The sequence below is a fragment of the Lethenteron reissneri genome, chromosome 33 (assembly GCF_015708825.2).
Source record: "Lethenteron reissneri isolate LAM-NWPU_2019-01 chromosome 33, ASM1570882v1, whole genome shotgun sequence".
In the NCBI taxonomy this organism is placed as follows: Eukaryota; Metazoa; Chordata; class Hyperoartia; order Petromyzontiformes; family Petromyzontidae; genus Lethenteron; species Lethenteron reissneri.
This window is the reverse complement of record NC_083811.1, coordinates 14686008-14708034: the sequence shown is the minus strand read 5'-3', so window position 1 is coordinate 14708034 and position 22027 is coordinate 14686008. Positions and strand designations below refer to the sequence as shown.

The 22027-nt window shown below is 45.3% G+C and overlaps 1 protein-coding gene across 2 annotated transcripts; it reads left to right on the top strand.

Annotated features, from left to right (window-relative positions):
* The first annotated feature begins 71 nt into the window (after nucleotides 1-71).
* On the top strand, nucleotides 72-22027 carry LOC133350374 (interleukin-10 receptor subunit beta-like). Of its 2 annotated transcripts, XM_061564692.1 has the most exons (8): nucleotides 112-200; nucleotides 349-485; nucleotides 5656-5788; nucleotides 11790-11965; nucleotides 13336-13505; nucleotides 14545-14680; nucleotides 14894-15018; nucleotides 16406-22027. In XM_061564692.1, exons 4-8 carry the CDS (start codon nucleotides 11800-11802, stop codon nucleotides 16895-16897), a joined length of 1089 nt encoding a protein of 362 aa, XP_061420676.1. In that variant the 5' UTR covers nucleotides 112-200; nucleotides 349-485; nucleotides 5656-5788; nucleotides 11790-11799; the 3' UTR covers nucleotides 16898-22027. The 2 variants fall into 2 exon arrangements, with proteins under 2 accessions (XP_061420675.1, XP_061420676.1); XM_061564691.1 differs by lacking the exon at nucleotides 349-485 and having other exon boundaries at nucleotides 72-200.

Below are 22027 nucleotides of genomic sequence, written 5' to 3'. Positions count from 1 at the left end.
GGGGTGCTCACGAGGAGGCGTCACGACGCCACCCTCCAGACGACGTCGAGGAGGGTGGGAGGGAGGGAGGGACGAGGTCTATCGCAGCAGGAAGAAGAAAGTCCAAGACGCAGATGCTCGTATCTCACGCTCGCGGCCGCGGGCACGACTCGGCATGATGATTCCGCTGCTGGTGCTGCTGGTTGCGCTCCCGTGGGCAGGTGAGGGATGGATGGGAGCGAAACGGAGTTGCTTTCTTGTCCTTGCGCGCGTGGTGAGAACGACCTATGGACCGTATCGTGACATCCCACACCCTCACGACTACTGCATCAACTCCCTCAACCGAAACCCATTCCTCGTGGCGAGCAGATCTCGACGTTTGGCGTGTTCCGTCTCCCAGACGTGTTGCTGCTGCCACACGCAAGAGCAGAACGGCGGCAATTTGTTCATGAGATGAATGCCAACCAATATCGAGATCCGATAGCCACGGCTAAGAGGGCTTCAAGGTGAGAGAGGAGTATTCGTGTCGTTAGGGGCTCCCTCCGTCCGTTGAAGGAGCGCGGGTTACAGGCTGCGCTTTACGATATGGTCCATAGTTTGGGTTGCATGGAACACAATCGCGCAACGGTGTTCGAGTCTATTCAGTGGATTACAAATCCGCGGAGGCGACGCTCATCGTCGCAAACAGACGTCGTGAATTTGAAGCGAGGGAGTTGAGGGTTTTAAGTGGCACGGGAGGTTCGGAGCTCACATCCCGCGTGCGCGCCAAGCGTCGTGCCCCTGATGAGCAATTCTCTAAGTGCGTCCGTGGTGTGGAGGTGCTCCTCGCTCAGCACTTGCCCCAACAGTCTGTGAAGGCTACACAGGGGATATTTGTCTTTGTGGGGGGGGGGGGATGTCGTGGTTGGCACCGCAATGCACTACGAACTCCCGTCACCCGGAGACCCGAGTTCGACTCCTGCCCAGCCGACATCGGTGTCAAGCGAATATCTATACCCGGGCCTGGGGCCTCCCTGAGGTTGCCTCGGCCTTAAATTAATGAGCATCCTGGCGTGGTGTTTAAACATCGGCACTGGGGGAGACAAAGACGGTCGGGCGTGGTGTTGGCCACCCACCCCCTTGTTCGACGTGTTGGTGCTCGCTAACGGCACTTGCCCCAACAGTCTGTTAAGTCTATAGGGGGGAGGTCAATGTGTGGCAGTCTTACCCCTTAAACTCTCCGCTGGTGTCACTTTAAATTCTTAATGAAAAGCGTTAACTTGTCCCCAACAGTGGCTGTCCCGTAGCGTTCAATTACCCGACCCTGTTGGACTCAATTTCACTGTTCACAATATAACAGCATCTAAACGCAGTACATTAAAAAAAAATATATTACCCCTTGATATTATTGCGTTGTTAATTTTCATTGTGCCACTCGCTGAAGCATTCCTCAACGCGTTTAAAGTTCGTGCTCTGTAATAATCAGGCCCGGATAAAGGTTATTGTTGGCCATGGCCTTCAGTGATGACCTTCTACAGTTCGTGGTACTCCTGCCCCATGTTAAGACCGCCGCTGTTACTTTGCTAAAGCTGATTAAAAAAAAAACTCTCCGATCAACCATAGGACAACTTACGTCGCCTTTGTCTCCCCTTGCATTGCTCGCTAATGAGAATGAGATTGTGCAAATTAACACCATGTGAAGATGTTACTGCTAATTTTGCAATGAAAAAAATCTCGAAAAATGTATTACCGGTGTTAATTTCTCTCTCACCTTATGAAAAGGAAACGATAAACATTGACATGACTCTGCCTCTTTGCATAACCACTGCGCCTATCCTTTTGCTATATATAAACATATTTATTCAAGAAGATATCTTGGTTACATGTTCGTATCATACAAAAAAACATGGTCAATTTATACTCTTTGGTTCTTTCGGTAAAGTCACGTAGGTATAAAATTAAATAAATCACGACGTTTCGGGTGCAACACAAGCGTCCATCATCAGGCGGTTCAATCTTGATTTGAAATCAAGAATGGTCAATTTATGTTTTCGTAAGTTTTCGTAGGCCCTTTGCACAATGCCTGCTGTGGCCTTATTTGTTAATGCGGCCGTGGTAATAAGTGTCGGTCGTAGAGCGACATATCCTCCGATCAATTCACCTTTAGTTCACCTGATTTCGACAGCTAAGCCGGGTCGAAGCCTTGGCGGACTGTGACTGTGGAGGGTGACCATCGTACGCAAGGCACGCGTTGTATAGGCAGCAGCTACGCTGTACTGTCAGCAGAGGGCGGTGCGGCAAAGACCATTGTGTCTGTGCTTGAGTTATCCTCCCCGCCTTCACCAGCAACACGCACGGGGGACAGCGTGCGTGAAACACATACTTACTATATATAGCCAATAGTCAAATAACCCTAACGACCTGGAATCGTGCGGCTTTGCCCTATATACATCGGTGGATTGGTAAAAAGGGATTTACCGACACCAGAGTAGGGCATGTTGGCTTCACAGTTATCCAGTTAATGCGTCACATTTCGGACAAAAAAACTACTTTTAACATTTACGAGTGTGTATTCTGATACCCATGTATCGATGGTTTTGACCCAACCCCAGCTGTAGGCTGATGTATCAAATTGTTTTTTTCTATCTATGTTTACATGGTCAAACAATAGTATGTACACTGCTTAAGTATTTATATAATTCGCAATTGTGATCGGTATTAAAAGAAAAAAAACTGTTGAGGTCGCTATGGATGCAGGGCCGGATTAAGGCACGGGGCTTTAGGGGCTGCAGCCCAGGGGCCTCCGCCAGCTGGAGGACCTCCAAAGATGAAGTGAAAAGTGTTTTCATTTGTGAATGCTGAATTTTATTTTATGTTAGCCTTGTAAAAATATATTGAAAAAATAATTTAACTTTGTTTTCCTTTTGGAAATATTACTGGGGGCCTCACAGCACAATCAAGGTGTGTGGAATAAGAACCCCTTTGCTAAAGTCCCTTACATGGATTGGCCCTTCACAGTGTTAAGAGTGGTCTGGTAAGGTAACGTAAAACTGAAGTAACCTGTTATGAAAAGCATGCTGCATTTCGACTTGCACGTAACATAAAGTTCAAATGCGCACATTTGCTACGTTGGAAGAAAAACACGGGGGGTAGTTTTTGTTGTACAGTACTAACGTAAAACAAATGAGATATGGATGTACGACATGTACAACTTGTTTTTGAAGTCTTACAATACAAAGTATATAAATGTTTTATTTTATTTAGCACTACAAGTGTAAACTATTAATTCTAGATTTGAAGCTTTCGTGACTGCAAGGTTTCATACTCTTAGTTTTTTTGGTAAAGTCACGTAGGTAAAAAATGAAATTAAAATGAATAAAAATAAAATAATAAAATTCACGACGTTTCGGAGGCAACACAAGTCTCCGTCATCAGGTGGGACCGTCACAGCCAGATTTGCTGTATCAAGTGAGTGTATCATCAGGTGGGACCGTCACAGCCAGATTTGCTGTATCAAGTGTTGCCTCCGAAACGTCGTGAATTTTATTATTTTATTTTTATTAATTTTAATTTCATTTTTTACCTACGTGACTTTACCGAAAAAACTAAGAGTATGTAAACTATTAGCCACGTAAATATATTTAACAATCTCTATTTCGTCCATTGTCATATCTATCCACTTACTCGACGAAGGCCCCTAGTGTTGGGTCACTTATGGGGGTTGCTTGATCATACCTCTCTGCATTGGTGAGTGGAGTTAGGTCAGGGGCCGACAACCAAAATAAAATCTATATTTCAAGGGCTGCAATGCATTGTGGGTGAACACGAGACGGTGGTGGTCCTCAATAAATAGCCGTCACGAAGCAGTTCCTTCAAGAGCCGCACGCGGCTCCGGAGCCGCAGGTTGCCGACCCCTCGATGTTACCTCGAAGTTACCTACCAGTGATCAGGACAATTCACCAGAGTGGTTGTCTTCGTAGCACGGTGCGCTGCCTAGTGTGTCACACCGCTCCACCCCCTTCAACAAAATAGCGGACTGTTCACTGGCCAGCGTTGTTGAAGTTTGATCTTGTAACTCCCCATGAGTGACACAAACATTGGGAGGCCCATCATGCAGCAGTCGATTTGACAATGGCTTGGAATGTATCGAGCCGGGCGGTGGTTGAGACGCGCCTGTATAACCGGCACTGTGGAGGCAGCGAGGGTTATTGGAACATGCACATGTTGCGAAATTCCCGTCCCCGTGGGCGTAGAGGAAGAGCCATCATACGCTTGCTTGCCGGGAAATTGCAGAACAGAAAGCACATGAACCCCGTCTGCATCGGATCAAGTATTCCTCTGGATAATCTGCTTTCCTCCCACACGCAAACGCTCATGAATTGGCTTGGGAAATTGTTGGAGCTGGCTGACCGCGTGGCTGCTGTCGTATGTGGTTCCTCCTCATCGCGCCTCTCGGTCGATCTCCCTCTCTTCTCGAGTGGGCGAATACCGTGCGCATTTTAAGTTGTATTTAAACTGGTAAATGTTGTAAACGTTTATTTACAGTTGAACAAATTAACAAACTTTGTACCTCGATTGATGAATCCTACCAGACCAGATGCATTTGTCCTCATTTAAGCCTCTGGCACTTAATTGTATGAAGAAGAATGGTGTATTTCTAGGGTTAAAGCTTTCATTCGGACTCTTAAGAATATTTTGGAACTTTAGTGTTGAATTGCTACCGACAATAATCTTAAAGATTATGTTCTATAGCTGTATTTTGGCAACTATTTACAAAAAATACAAAACATAATATGGCCATGGAAAGGACACAACTCACAAAGAGCAGTAATTGAAGGTAACAAATGGATTATATAAGGAGGTGGATATAATCAGGATGGAGTGCTTTAGAAAAGTTAAACATTAAAATAAACAGAAGCAAGCCAATGTGCCCGAAAAATAAAGTTTTCAACCAGTTGTATGAATGCCAGCGATGACACATGAACACTTGACAAGGAAAATGGAACGAAAAATGTGAAAAGAAAACAGGGAGACGCACGAAGAGATGCATGCTGAGAATTATACTGTGAGACAGAAGGAGTCAACGGAGAATGTGACTTCGTTGACCACGACTGTAAGAATTATGATTTTCTTAAGACTAAATCTGGCAGTAGACAAACAATGTCGAATAATATTATACTGGACAAGCAGTGGTGACATGTCTAGCATCTGTAAACGAGACCAGTTATTTGTTTGGAGCATATTGTAGCAAATATGTTCGTAATACACAAACTAGTGTTCTGCACTTAATTTGGCTACATTTTCAGATGTCACAATTAAAATATCAGTTTTACTTTCGTGTGATGAATTCTACAGTGACAGAGTGGGTGTGTAAGGGCTACCCACCGACTGTGTAGGCCACAGGGGGGACAGATTCCAAAATAGGATGCTTCCCGAAGAATCTTAAATCTGCGTGAGGCTCTCCTTGAGATATAAAAGACGCGTGTCTCTTCATTTATTTAACTAACAACAACAGCTCCACACTGCCAAATATAGTATACGTTTGTGGGTTACACAATTATTATTCTACGGAATGTTTTAATACAATTGCGAGCTCACCTGCGCCTGATCTATTTTAATTGTCATCAATCATATCACATTTCTCGGTATAAATCTACCCTCTGAGCTAACATCTAAACACCTTCGCTTTTCCACAAGGACACTGTGAGGCATCTGCGTTTTTGCCAAAGCCCCGGAATCTGAAGGTTGACATCGTGAATTTCTACACTGACTTGACGTGGGAGTCAGGCGTGAATACACCTGAAGGGACTCAATACATCGTGCAGTACAGGTGAGTGCTGTCACGATAACAATAAACTGTATTCTTTGGGTCTTTCGGTAAAGTCACGTAGATAGGTTCAAGGAAAATAACAAAAACTACGATGTTTCGATCGCAACACAAGCGAATGCAGTCACGAAAGCTGCAGTCACGAAAGCTTTAAGTCAAGACAATAAACTGCAAACAATAACTGCAGCGAACATCTATAATACCTATATAGATGTGTATAGTGCAGTGGTTCTCAACCTTTGTTTGGCTCCTGCTCTACTCCCTTTGTGGAATTTTGATTCCACCGAGGAACCCCACTTGCCTGACCCAACACGGTTCTGATAAATACATGTATGAATAATAAACATCGATATTTTAACTATTTGTCAATTTTGTGACTAGCTAGTAACTACAAGCGAATAAAAAAATGGACGCTCTGCACGCATGATGTAATTTGTTCACGTTCGCTGGTTACTCTTGGAAACGGCATTGTTGATGATCAATGAATTTATAAAAAGGTATTTTATATCGTTATAGGTTACCATATTGATTTAAATGTAATCGTAGTTATTTAATATTGGCAGATTTATAAATGAGTATTCCCGATGACTCTCATGCATGGTATAATTTCACATATTTATAAATCACCTCACGTACCCCCAGGGGTCTGCGTACCCCCATTTGAGAACCACTGGTATAGTGTGAAGTCTCCACATAGCCCTCGCCCCCTTTAGAACCTTTTCTGAACCTCTCTTAGAGCACGCGCATAAAAAGTATCGAGGCTGTATTCCCTAGAGAATTTCTCCATAGCTCCCTCTCCAAAAAGTCGCTAAAATCCCCTCACCCATGAATTTCTCTGAGACCCACAGCCTGCCCGTCATCTCACGAGCCCACCATCTCTAGAGCAGCGGTTCTTCTTATCCTGGGGTGCACGCACCCCCTGGGGCTGCGAGATGCCATTTCTGGGGGTGCAAGACATGGCCAGAAATTTTTTTCGAAGGTAAATGATCGAAAACTCTAATTAAGCACGGGGACATAAGTACAACTACTTAGTTTAATTAAACTCTATGTAGTTATTAACATTTTTATATGTTTTTACGCTTGAGAACCAAAGGGGTACAAGGCTGCAATAAAGGTTAAGAACCACTGATCTGTAGGGTATCTCTGGAACCCCTTTCAATTGACTCTCTTAGCCCCGTAATGGGACCTGCTGAGTCTGTACGGCTCCACAGGAAGGGAATCCTGTAAAGCACTCGCTGACAGTGCATGCTTGCCGCAAAGAGGAAACAAAACCCACTGAATTCTCTGAGTTTGTATTGTGTGTGTTCAGGATTTGAATTAATCACAGGGAATCCCAAGAACGCAGCTATAAAATAATGCAGCATAAATAAAACTGGTACTGTCAGATGCATGTGAATAGTTCAGAGTTCAGAGTCTATGCCGCAGCATTTGTGCTTCATGGGTTAGAGTCCATGCACTCCCTCAAAAGGTATGTTTGCTGTATGATGTAACAAGCCCTTTCCACAAGCCGTGTATGCTCAGATGCTGATAAGAGAGTGAGATGAATCAAAGGCCCTTGTAACAGCTGTTCAGATTAGGTCATTTGCACACTTTATCGAAATAACCTCTCAACAGTTAAGTTTAATTTCACATGAGCGGATGACGTTTTCTGATGGTTAAATATTCTGCCAGTGCACTACTCTTTTCAGTTCCATCTCTGGAATGCCTGCTGACCAATACCGTCGGAATTCTAGAAATATAAATAACAGATTTGTCAACTGTATTTGGTATGGATACATCTACAGTATATATTTTACTTGATGTAAATAATGCAGGCTTTACAATTCTGATCGTTTTACACTGCATGAATTCTAGAAATATAAATAACAGATTTGTCAACTGTATTTGGTATGGATACATCTACAGTATATATTTTACTTGATGTAAATAATGCAGGCTTTACAATTCTGATCGTTTTACACTGCATGAATGCAATGTGTGTACTAATTATGGGAATTAAAAATATATATTTAAGGTGGCAAAGCCACATGAGAGGCCTCTTAGAGGAAGGTACAACCCAAATCAACTATTGTTGTTAGAGTGGAACTCTTCTTATTTATGTTTAAGTGGGGCAGCTTTTTGCAAAATAGATAATTAGTAGTTTTGGAGAGGAGGTCTCATCATGTACTCGCTCCAAGCTAATCAACATAAACTCTAGCAACATCGTCCCACGAGTTCAGACATCGTCCGACAAGTAACATCGTCCAACAAGCTCAGACATCGTCCCACAAGCTCAGACATCATCTTGCAAGTATGTGTCCGTGAGCCAGATGGCCCTGGCTACACGAGGCCACAACTTCCTCGGTGAGCTGGAGGCCACTCTCAGCTCCGACCACGGTGGCGAGCTGTTAACTCCTTTGCACGGGCCCCCACATACGCGTGGGTGATTCTACATTTCACACTCCCAGACAAAGTGATTGATTGGCTAAATCACTTACACCTGAATGTATAATACGTTGCTCTGCATAGGCCTTCTGAAAGATGAACAAAAGGTGAAAAGTGTAGCTTGGTATGCTTGTGCAACCGTAATTCTAGGCCTTGGCAAGGTAAAGTAATTTACCATTTTTACCAGGTAAAAGGGTAAAGGTAAAGGTGTCGGCCATGCGAAGGGGTAAGGTATAGGGTAGGGTAAAGGTAGCGTGGAAGAATTACCTGGGAGGGTTAAGGTAGCACGAAGTATTACCCTGTAAACACCTTGTTTACCACTAAAAGCTCCGTGCCGCAGTCCGTGGCCTCCATTTTAAATTGCAATCATTAATGTCAGACCAGATGGAGACGGACCACATTCTTGAGCTAGAGGATGAGGTCGAGGATGCCAGCAACGGCATTTTCGGGGTCGCTGTGAACAGCAATCGAAAGAGGCAGCGCATGCATTCTCATGGGACCACATGCACGATTGGATGGAGGGTGATCCCTATGTGCAGCAAGGAAAGCGACAGTGCGTGCACTGCTGCAAGTGGTTTTCCTCCCACATGAACGCGTTGGGGTGGAAAGCCCACCTCAAGTAGCACAACGTGCTCGCCCCAGGCAGCGAGGTCGGGACGTCGGCGTCAGCGAGCCGCCTAATACAGTAAACGCTGAGCCAGCCAGCAATCCTGCATTGCCTTCTGGTAAAGAACACGGTGGTTGATGTTGTTATCCAAGGTGCAATGTCTTTGCGAGCCGCCGGCAGTGACAAGTTCAAGACCTTGGTCCACACATTGATGCAGGGATACGAGGGCCCGTCGACCCGCATCATAATTCGCAGGATTGTCGAGCATCACACCATCATGCTGCCCATCGTCGGGGCGTTCTTCTCCAACCTGGACGTCACCATCTTGCTCACCATCGATGGTTGGTCGAACTGCAACCTGAAGGGATTTTGGACGGTCATGGTGCACTGGATCGACACCAAATCTGGTGCGTCGAAATCCATGCTGCTGATGATCCTTGATGTGCAGTCCAGAAGGGGTGTTGGCAAGCACATTGACACTACTTTGTTTGAGCACCTCCAAAGCCTCGGGCACAATGTCTCGACCAAGTTGCTCGCTGTCACCAGCGACAATGGCTCTGATGCGATCAGTGCTGTGAAGACGTTGTTCGCCCTGGTCAACGCGAATGCCGGATATGAGCAGTTGCGGGCTTGCCACCATATTCGCTGCGCGGATCATTCGGTCCAGATCAGCGTCGTCCAAGTTCTCAAACTGATCAAGTCGACCAACGCCGAACTGCGCAAGACACTCGTCAATATCAGGCGCAGCAAGGTCATCCGACAGTCGTACCGCCGTGAGGCTGAGATTGCTAAGCTCGCCAGCAAGGAGCCGACGCACCAGAACTCGCCGACCAGGTGGAATTTGACGTTTGACTTGGGCGACGACACCATCAAAAAGCGTGTCTCATTGGACATTATCATGGTGCACTTCCAAGATGTGATCAGCATCGGTGCTTTATCTGAACTGCATGGGCAAACATCGAGGGCGTGACAGCATTCCTGCTAATGCCGCACCAGGTCATGACCTCGTTGACGGCGGACCGCAAGTGGACATTGGATCTCGTGCCAGTGACGATGGAGCACCTGATCCGTCAGTGTGATCGCTGCGAAGCCACTCTTACAGCGATCGATGAGTCCTTGACCACAACGGGGATGAAGGCCGAGCTGGTGCGGTACCGTGACTTCCTGGTTCAGGAACCCGCCATTGTGGCATCCTACTTGAATCCACAGCTGCCGAAAACGTCAGACAAAGACGAGCTGGCTACACTAAAGACCACGATCTGCTCTGTCCTGCAGCATCGTTACTCAGGCATGCTCGCGATCCCGCCGACGGCAGTCGTTGCCCATATGGAGGAGCGGTCGCTGTTCAGCACCCTATTCAGCAACGTCGGCAGCTCCATCAATGACGGTGATGAAGTCGACCGCTTTATGAGCATTGGCGTCACGACCGCCAGCGCCTTCATTGACGTAATGCGGTGGTGGTCTCTCCACAAAAAGATGCTCCCTGCCCACTACAAGATGGCCTTCGACTACTTGGGAGTGCCGGCGACGTCAACTCCCTGCCAATGCGCGAATAGTGGAGCCGGGCGGGAGTTGACATGCGATCGCCAGTCGCTGTCATCGACGCTCTTCATCCAGTCCATGTGTTTGTGCTCGTGGATCGCGGCCGGCTGCCTGAAGGTCCCATCTAACTGGGCCAGAGCGGCGCAGGATCTTATTGCCCGTCGTTCATCCGAGGACGACGGCAATGACGAACTTGATCAGGTTGTTAATGAGATCGTCATCGACCAAGACGACTGGGACGAGGAGGTTATGGAGGATGGTGTCATCGATAGCCTCAATGCCCGATTCGAGAGTATTCTATATGAATAAAGCGCTCTACCTAGCATTTACCTGATGGTGGGGAGGATGTCGTGATACACTCACTCATCTTGCACTGACTCACTCACACATCCTACACTGACTCACTCACACATCATACACTGACTCACTCATCATACACTGACTCACTTATCATACGCTGACTCACACATCATACACTCACTCACACTACCACTGACTCACTCACACATCATACACTGGGAGTGTCATGCTGCCAGCTATGGCTGCAAGTTTGGTCGTACATGTTATGTATATCGTTTATTGTTAACTTTGAATCACAGTTCTTATGATTACTGTTGTTACATTGTTTTTATAGTCTAATGGTTGTTATTGTTTGACTTGTATCACACTGGGATATTTGCACACAGCGTTGTAATACGGTGTTTTTTTTTTCTGGAAGATTTGCTGGTTTATCCAGGATGTTTCTGTTGCGCGTCGTCGATTTAAGATGTTTCTCTGTTCATATTTTGTTTGTTGCGGTTGCACCCGACTCAAGAGCCGCATGGCTCACAGGGCTATACCTAATACATGAAACTTGAAACGTATAAATCTTTCGATTTAAAGCTTTCGTGACTGCAGGGATTCATCTTCTTGGTTCTTTCGGTAAAGTCACGTAGAAGGGAAGTAATAAAATAATAAAAATAAAACATAATAAGGTCTGTCAGAAAGACGCTGTCTGACAGACCTGTTTTTCACCTGAGGACGGCTGCTTGCGTTGTGGCCGAAACGTCGTGAGAATTATTTTATTATGTTTTATTTTTATTGTTTTATTATTTCCATTCTACGTGACTTTACCGAAAGAACCAAGAAGATTATAAATCTTTTTCATGTGTAGTACCCCAGCAATTACTCTGTAATCGGGTAATTTTTATGGGGTAGGGTAAAGGTAGGCTCGTTGCTTTTGACCTTTTACCTTACCTTGCTAAAGTGTAGAAGGTAAGGGTAGAATGATTGTATTGTGGTAAGGTAAAATGTAGGGTAAAGGTAGGCTCGTTGTTTTTACCTTTTACCTTACCTTGCCGAGGCCTATGTAATTCTAAACGGGAATGTATGGGCAATGATGTTGATTTAATTGATACATTTGTAAATTATAACGTCCTGTTTTTTTTACAGAACCAATAACATGTGGTCACACGTCATTGACTGCTCTAATGTTACATCGACGCACTGCAATCTAACAAAAGAAACAGCTAATAGCTATGAGGACCGGTACTTCATCCGATTACGTGCCGTGCATTCCACTGGAGTCTCTGAATGGATAAACAAAACAATAATCCCACTCTCTCAGTGTAAGTACGATTCATTTAGTGTACTGTTTAACTTAGTAATAACGGTTAAAGGGCCATACTTACGTCTGAGGGGAAAAAGTAGTGCTAAAATGTGTTCCATGTATGCAAAGGGATAATTTTTTGTCCGCTGTGCACTAATCAAGTTAAATGCTTATTGTGCTCACAAACACAATCACCATACATAAACAGGCATTATTCACTGCTTTCTAGATACATTTTGGAATATTAAAAAGCAGCATTTTTCTCAACAGAGGCAGGATTTTTTTTTAAAACAATTGCTGACGTTACCGACGAGACCGGGTGTCAAAATCAGTCGAGGGATGCCAGCAGGCTGATGAACTAAGACGTGTTTTTTTTTTAATGCGAAGAGGTGAATGGAATTATGTTTAATTATAGCAGTCTCAAATGATCATAGAGAACCCCCGGGGTTCATGATGGTTTCATGCATTTAGTGGTGTGTGCATCATTATCGTTTGGTGACCAATGTGGCCGCACATTTTCACTCAAGATATTCACGAGTCAAGTTATCGACAACAGGTTCACAGAATTCCTGGAGGAAGACGAGTCTAGAAAGCCAGTAGACTGGTATATTCCAGACACTTACTGAAGGCAGATCAGGCTCCAACAAATAATTTATAAGAAAACTTATAGCAAAGTGGAGTGATGTGTAGGAGGGAGGTGGATTGTAGTACCATAGGACACTAAGGGATGGTGATAGTGAGTAGGCACTGAACAAACGGAGGATAATGGCTAATGTTGATAACCGGTCGGGAGAGGGTAACCTTTGACAATATGATGGCGTCTTAGTAGGGAGAATGTTCTATTTGAAAATTCCAAGTTGCACCTCTAGTAATGAAATTCCAAACATCCTGTAATCTCCACGTGTATTGAACTACAAAGAACTTATTCTCCAGTTGCTTTGCTCGGTCACCAAAAAAACCCATGAATTATGCCACAAGCATCCACTGATGTTGGTCTTCATTGTGTTCTAAATGGAGTTTATGTAGTCACATAAATATCTGTTGTACGATACTGAATAGATGTGACCCTAAACAATAATAATTGGAGCATATATAAATGTAATCGGTGTTTATAACACGCTAAACCAACCCTCCCCCCTCTACTATGGATAATATTGGTCGTGAAAGCCTCACGTTTTTTTTACTAAATTGCTCTTTTGCACACTGCCAAGGCAGCAGCAGCATCACCAAATCATCTCGTGTGCATGTAGAAATGGCTTCAATTTCGTTGAACTCTGGCTGTAAAATTGTCACACTTCACCGAAGTGATATGTATAATGTCATGCCATACGGCTGCAATTGAAAATGCAGTTAAATTGGTGTTGATTATGTGTGTGTGTCTTTTTTCAGTTGCCATCGGTGACCCAGAAATGTACATGAATCTTTCTGAGAATGGCGTAAATGTGTTCGCAATTCTACCGCGAACACCAATTTTTAAACGTGGCAAGCAACAATCGATCGACGATTTGTTTCCTTTCCGCATGCTGTACAAGTACTCGTTGGGGTCTAGTGAGCACGAGGTAATCTATACATATAAAAGGGAAATTTGTGAATATGTGTGTCTGTTCAAAATGTTTATCGTACTTCCCGACATGCAATAAACTTGAAATTTGCTATGTGGGTACTTTCCAGACTGTACACCATGCAAAAATGATAAAAATAGACTTTTGTATTTTTGTTGGGGGGGGGGGGGCGCAATAATGCATATATTTTACTCGGCAAGTGAGCTGTGACATCACATCTGTCATGTCACTCCCGCAAATGCGGAAGCGTCACGCAGTGTGCCTGCTAACGTCACCCCCCCAACCATCCGCGGGTAAAGTGAAATACAAATGTGCTGCAGGTCTAAGGTGTTTTTCGCGCAGCATCGCTTTATTATTTCATTCGTTTACTGCCGTACGCACCATAAAAGTTGCGTGTATCTGCAGCAAGCGCGTGTATGTGTACCTATGGACGCGCGCACGCGTGTGTGTGACCCGAGTTTGATTCCCGCTCACGGCCACCACCGGTGACGATTATTTGACCTGGTCCTGGGCCTTCCCTAGGTCGACGCAGCCTCAAATCAGTACCTGGTGCGGTGTGTAAAAACATCGCCACTGGGGAGACAAAGGCGGCCGGACGTGGTGTTGGCCACCCACCGCCTCGTGTGCCATGCTGGCCTTCATAGGTGCTCGCTAACAGCACTTGCCCCAACAGTCTGTTAGGGCTATTACTGGGGATCTTTTGTCATTGATGGTGACATCACAGCAAACATAATCCCTGTGACGTCACGCGCGGTGATCGTCTTTCACTCAATGTGAAGTGATTGTCCCACGTCTGTCGTTCATTCCACGTTGACCTTCGATTTAATTTTCGGCATCGTTGCATCAGTTTCATTCGCCACCGCTGAGCCACCACATCGCTACGGCAACTCAAGCGAATATAATTTTTTTTTAAACTCTATTTTTCTAAATCTATTTTCGCCTCGGTGCAACTGATCGTGGGCTCGACGATGTTATTATATTACCGAATTAATGTACGTAATTGTGCCTAATTTTTTGTTGTGAAATGTCACTTCAGGCTAGTTCGAGTGACGACTCGTTCTTTATGCGTCTGGGAAAGGGTGTTCAGTTTTGCGCACAGGCCAAGGTGAAATTGTCGAATTTCAATATAGAGAGCAACTGGTCGAAAGAAACCTGCATCAAGACTGACAGCGGTGAGTACGATACGAACACCGGTGAGCGTGTCCGTAGGTGTTCTACCAAGTAAAAAGCCATTTAGGTTATTTTGATCATTCCCCGGTTTGACTTGTAGACAATGAAACGCATATAATTATGACGTAGTTTAATAAGCACATCAATCTTACACCAGTTTAACTGCTTATGCACTGACGATGCTCATTGCTAACCGGTGTTATTTTTTTCCTCAGATCTTTTCTGGATACTCATCATAGTATTCACTTTACTCATTCTAACTTTCTGTTTAATCGGATTAAGCATGTGTAAAGTGTACAAGTACCTTTACACTTTCAAAAAAGGAACTCCAATGACTCTGGTAACTTATATTGTTTTTGCGTACACATCATCTACACAATATATACACTTACATTTTAATGTTCACAACCAAATAGTATATTTGGAGTTAAAATTATTATATACATCTAAACATATCGTGAAAATGTTGCGTCCACTGATTGGCACAAATCCTGAATTGGAAAATGTATAAATGGTTCAGAGGTGATGTGCAACATAAATCAAGTTGGCATATCAAACCTTGTTTAAACATTTGTAAATTACGATTATTTATAGAGATATAATTTGAATTAATTATTTGGAACGCTGGTGAACTTCTCCAACCTTCAACACACGAGCTGGCGATTTGCGTATTGAACTTAAGAATTAACTACGGTATTTTAGTGTATGGCCCACTCCACGGGTTTGTCATGAACAGTCATGCGCTCAGTTTTCTGGGCTGATCTTATAATTTCCTATATGAATTGCATCTCTTGTTGCCACCATGATCACTCACCGCCATGGTGGAGAGATGTTTACTACCTCACCTAGTATACCGGATGTCGCATGTTCGATCCCAACCCTGACGCCTGCATATTTGGAGTTTGCAGTGTCTCTCTCCCCGTGGTCTCGTGGATTTTTCTCCGGGTCCTCCAGTTTATCCCTTCACATTTATAAACATGCGTTTAGAGTATTTGGCTGCTAGACATTTACACGTGATAAGCCACTTCGTTGAGCTATAATTTGTGGCCAGGTCGCTTCTAAAAAAGAGCTATACAGCTCAGTGGGCCTTACCTGGTCATATCATAAACGAGAATTAGCAGAAATGTGATTTGAGGGGGTGGGATGAGCCACAATCAGTTTAATACAAAAGAGACTTTGCTTGATTGGATTTTTAAGATCTGTATTTTCATTCCGATGATGTATCCGGTATTTATGCATACCCTTTGCCATGACTATCATTACACCACGCCTGAGACGCACAATCAAGCATGACACCAGCAGTGAAAAATTCCACATTTCTTTGGTGGGTGCCATATCATACTTAATGTGAACTAGAAATGTGAGCTGCAAGGAGTTTTGCATCTGGATTACCGTAAGTGTGCCTTCGTGTCAACGAGGGGCAGAGTGAGACTGTACAACTCTACTAAATGTTTCTAATTAGTTGGACTGCCATCCGTATCATACTACTAATACGAAATCAGCAGAAAATTTATATTTTTTTAATAAAAAAAAACATCTCACCTCCAAAAAGACCGGTCAAACAACTGAAAACTCACAAAACAGCCAAAGGTCAGAGGTTACGTCACTTTCCCAGATAAATGTACCTTTGCAGTCTCCTTTCTCAGCGTGTGACAGAATAGTTATAGATCTATAAGAGACACGTCTCAAAGTATTGCATGTACAATTCCTGCTTCTTGTATTTGCAGGACGGCGTGTGGGACTATAATGTCTCTAAGGAAAATCCCAACTCCGCCTACAGCGGGTCGTCTGACGGTGGTGGCCTCGATGGAATAACAATCGACTACAACCAGAATTCCCCTGGGGATTCTGGGGACTTAAACCAGTTGTTTTCAATTAAAATTGACGGTGAAGACGTATTTAACACGGATGACATTTCTTTACGAAGCGACGATGCCAGAAATACAACCTACTCTTCCATGTCTCCCATGTGCCGTGAAAACGGCAGCAGCCACACATGTGTAAACCATGTGTTTGATGACCTACTTCGACAACAGGATACTCCTTGTGAAAGTGAATTCAACGTTATCCAGAGAGATAAGTCCTTGCAACGCCAGCAGTACTGTCAGTCCAAGCCTTTGCTTGACAACACAGAAACACTGTTGTCCAAAGCAGAGCAGTCGGATATGGCATACACATGTCAGTATGTGCAGAGTGTCCATCCGTACATGTCGCAATAGCCACATCGAGCAATAATTTGGCAAGAATTATGTTTAAAATTGGCTGCCAATCTTTCATCAGGGTTTGAGCATCAGCCATTATTATTTATAGTGATATGTCCTTCCTTAGCCTGTTTTTTATATATATAACATTTACGCTTCTTAATTTATGGATTGCCAGGGGAGAGTGGCAAGTGACTAGCGTCTAAATCAATCCGTGATAGATTTTTTGATTATAGGGCGACAATTTACCTACACCGAATGGAGCAAATCTGACATGAAGATCAATGTTATTTTATTTTGTAATTAAATGATCTCAACTGTGTGTAATTTACCTTGGTCTGTCTCTCTTTTGCGTGTCTATCTGCAGCTCCGCTTTCCTATCTGTGCCTCCATTTGTCTCTCTCCAGCCTCTTTTGTCTCTAGCCTCTCCGCCTTGCAGAGAGGCCCCCTGAGCGCACTGCAAGATGCGCCTCTGAGCGGCCACGCACAATCGCACGTGATTGTGTGTGACGTCACCAAGCACTGCCCTCCCCCCAGCACAAAGATCCCCCGTGTCGCCTGAACAGACTGTTGGGGCAAGTGCTGGTAGCGAGTAGCAGCACCTGTGAAGGCCGGCACTGTGCACGAGGGGGTATGTGGTCGGAACCACGCCTGGCCGCCTTTGTTTCCCTAGTGGTGACGTTTACACACCGCACTAGGTACTCATTTGAGGCTGAGTCGACCTAGACGATGCCCAGGTCCCATTCAGATAATCATCGTCACTGGTGTTGATCATGAGCGGGAATTTAACTTTGGTCGCCAGGTTGGTAGCGCAGCGAGCCAACCGCTTCGTTATCGCTCCCCCCAACGCCCCACTACAAACCACCACAAAGCACCACACATGTCACGCACACCTGGGTGTAAGCCCGGCACAATCGCCCCGACATCAGACCTCTCCCCCATGGGTATTCTTCCCCAGGAAGCCTCGGGGTGACCTCAGCCAAGTTGTTGCCCAAGGGAGGAGAGAATTGGCCCAAGTGTAAGGTGCAGAGGGCAGGCATACACAGGTGCCCACCTCCAGGTGAGCGCGGGTGAGGGGGGGGGCATTTCCCCCTCCCCGTAGACGCGGATCCAATACGAGACACGGGCCCCTATGATATGTGTATGTATTTATGTTGAACTTCTTTCGCACCGTACGTAGCCAACCATGCCAATCGTAGATGCGGGCGAAGGACAACAAACTTTCACAAAAAAGCAGCTGTCAAGAAATGAGTGTCAATCTGGACGATGAGTTATAAGTGCGTAGCTCCAAGTGGCTTCCTATTATCGCAAGGAAGAGCATTCCAGATGGCCGCAGAAGCGCATCCGAAAGCGCACGCGCGATCCGGTGACCGTCTTTGTCCGATGGCCAGCCGTAAGCCGCTGCGAGGATGACCGGAGTATCGCGTGATGGTTTATGCGGCGTACACTGAGACGCGGGCAGCGCAAGAACAAAACGTGTTCGGGTCGCGGCTTAGGAGCAGAATAGGCCGTCGGCATCATCATCATAATCACCACCATCATGCGTAGCAGCGCGGCTTTCATCAGCACGTCCGCACCAGGGTTCACGTTCTGTGTTGCGAACGCAGAATGCGAGCTGATCAACCCGTGAACACGCGTGTGTCTCCGCGTGCGTGTGGGTTGTGGGTCGCTTAGCTTCGAGCGATAAAGTGCGTCGGGCATAAGCACGGTGCCAGCTTCATTTCAACCCCCCCACCCAACCCATCATCGGTGGACTGCGTGGTTCTCAGGCGAGCTTCCTGGAACCCTAAGCGCCCACGGACCTGCACACGTGGTTTTTTGCACAGCGCTTTGGGGGAACGGGCGGATGGGGAAGTGTGCATGCCTTTGCGGTGGGAGTGTGGGAGCGTGCGAGAGGCTGCTCGCGAAGCCAGCTGTGGTCAACAGCCCAAGGGCGGGACTCGCCTCGCACCACATCGGCCAACCTCCCTACGGTCGGAAATTGCCCCGCGCAGCTTTTTGCGTAGCCACAGCCCACAGGGGCCAATCGCGTAGGAAGTGGCTGTTAGTCAGCCAGCCTCGCCCACAGCGGGGTCTCTCCAGGTCAAGCGGCCTCGAGTTGACCCCGCAGCCGTAGGGGGAGTTGGACTCCCGTCCCCCGTGATAGCGTCCTCAGACGGCAGAGTCTTGAACCCCCCCGCTTCCTACCCCCAGGGACGGCGAGCTCACTGGCACGTGACGAGCCTTCCAGCCCCCCCCCCCTCCCCTAGAGTGGCGAAGTTCATTGCGCCACGTGTTGCGAGGGACGTGCTTGAATACCGTGGCAGTAAATTACGCTTTTTTGAATGGAAAAACTCGACGCATTTGTAAATGACACCGTGGGTCTTAAAAGTACGTTCTATATCGTACGCCACGTATTGGCCAGTGGACGGTCATAGCACACAGAGAGGCCACAGAGAGAGAGATTGAATCAATACTTGGAGACGACTTTACACCTTGGGGCCCTGAGAATAATTACATTTAAAAAATGTTTCCTGATTAACAGTTTTTCACTAACATATGCATAGTTACCTTCATAATCAACGTTTTTGGGTTTAGATCGCGTTATTTATAAATGTGTCGTAACCCTCCACCACCCGACACGGCCAATCAGTAAAAATGTGTCACGTTGACAAAGACAAATAGTTCACTGCTTTAGCCCACCGGTGTGTTGAAGACACAACATTTACAATTTGAGTACGACGTTTCGCTGGTAATTGCATCCAGCATCATCGGGCAATTCGCCAGAATGGTGAGGCTCTGCTGTGTCTCCCGTTCTTATATAGTTACCTATTAGTAGATATTGAGTAGCAAACACTTAATTAATAAATCATGTATTACGTATACATAAACTTAAGTAAAATAGTAAATATTACTGACACATTGTATTATGGGTAGCTCAGTTGTAGTTTCGTATCTTATTGAAAAGAGGCTCATTATCTACTTAGTGACTCATTTATTAATAAAATAAAGCTTTCAATAAATATTTAAATTCCTGAAGCTTGCAAGCAGGGTATGGGAATTTACGGAGACAATTTAAAACTACTGCTGCAGCAGCAGTAACTGCAGCTCCCTTTGATGCTGTTAATCCTGCATAATGCACATGCATATGCAGTACTAATCACATTCCTGCATTTCCCATAAATATGCTAAATTCCTTTTGATATGCAAATTCCTTTGTCAATGCGCCCAGCTTATATATATGCTCCAAGCTCGTGTGCTGTTTCATTCAGACTCTGTCGCCTCGACGGACCTGGTTTTCACCTGAGGACGGCTGCTTGCGTTGTGGCCGAAACGTCGTGAGAATTGTTTTATTATGTTTTATTTTTATTATTTTATTACTTCCCTTCTACGTGACTTTACCGAAAGAACCAAGAAAATTTAAAACTAGTTTTACTTGAGAATCGTTTTAGCACTGTCCAATTTTACCGGACAGTAAGTGCTAAAATCAGGTACTGTACACAATATTTGAAACTAAAGACGGATAGCACTCAAGAATAAATGTGTGTTTTAAGTGAAGGTGAGCCGTTCAGTCAGCAGTCTTGCTGGCTGAACGGCATTCAGTTTGCACATGTGGTGACCTGTCCTTTTCCCTTGGCCTCATTTCCACCAAAGGTAAAGACGAGGCCATGGACTGACCGATAGGTCAGGGGATAGTTTCATTTTCCTGCTCCAGTGTTCAAACAGGCCGTTCGCTCTCTCTCTCGCTCGCTTTGTGTATCTCGCCGGCTTGTACAATGCAGACATATGTTTCTTAAAACTGCACGGCGGCTCCTCTTCCACCCCTGCTCCACTTTGACAACAACAAAAAGGCCGAGAGCCGGTCAACCCCATTGGGAGTTACGTAGAATTAAAAATAAAATAAAAATCACCAAATCCTAATGTGACATCTTTATTAAGAAAAAAAAGATACAATTATTGGAATAAAGAAGTTGGTGATGCTCGAGGTGGCGATTTGTGTTGAGCGTGGTGAGTTAACTTTGGTTCGAAACTTCGACCGGGATTCTGCATCTGAACAGCCGGTCAGAGCCAGGAGGGAGAGAGAGTCACCTCTTTTGGTGCATATGCAACAAGTCGTGCCTTGCAGTCATCGACGGAACGGCGTAAATCGTTTTTAGTGCGGACGTCAGTTTTGTACTGAAGATGACGAAAGCCTGGTGGAGATTGTCCAATTCTCTTGAGCAAAACGAAGAGGCGAAGACGAAAGAGAAATGATAGCAGAGAAGTAAGGCCATGAATAGTTTTGAAAACTCAGAGAAGTAAATCATCATCATCAGCTATCATCAATCCACTGCTGGATGAATGCCTCGCCCTGCCGCGTGATGCAGCGACCCATCCCGCGCAGTGGTCCGCGATGCGCCTCTGCGCCGCGCCGCGCTTGGTCCGGACAATAATGACAACGTGTATGATGACTTTTGTTTCGGACATTAATGACTATTTTACTTGTGATATTTAATTTCTAAGTAAGTTAGGTTAACTACCCTGATTAAACTACCATAACCTTAAGATGTCAATCCCCTCCTCTCCCCTAAAAAAACCCTTAATGCTGCGTTAAAATATTTTTGATATATTCCGGTAATATGAATGATTTTGTATTCGTGGTATTTAGAGAGAGGGAGAAGGGAATGTGTTTTGTCGCCAGGAGTGGTAGGCTGGCTGGGTGGTCCGCAGAAACGTTTGCATCAGGCTGAGTGGTCCACAGGCCAAACAAGTTTGGGAAAACGCCACTCGAGCACCTACGCTCGGGGTCACACAAACAGCAGGGAACCAGAGGAATTACCTCAAAACCCAGTTGGGTTTTACCCATCCTTCGAAAAAAGTCACAAACAAAAAACCGGGAACAAGAGGATACATATGCACTGGTGTGTATTATTATGCATAGTTGCATACCATGTCGTCAAGTACATTGCTGTGTACGCACATTCGCATCGTAACGTGGACTGATTATTTGTGCATTGTTGTTTAATTTAAACAATTGTCATGAAAAATAACCAAGTGGGGCCCGTTTGCACGTTGGTTGAACCCCCTCTCTGTCATCGTGATCACAGACAATCTGGGGGTGGGGAGTGGATTCCTGCAAGGTACGCGACTGTAGTGCTGCATTTTCTTGGTTCTTTCGGTAAAGTCACG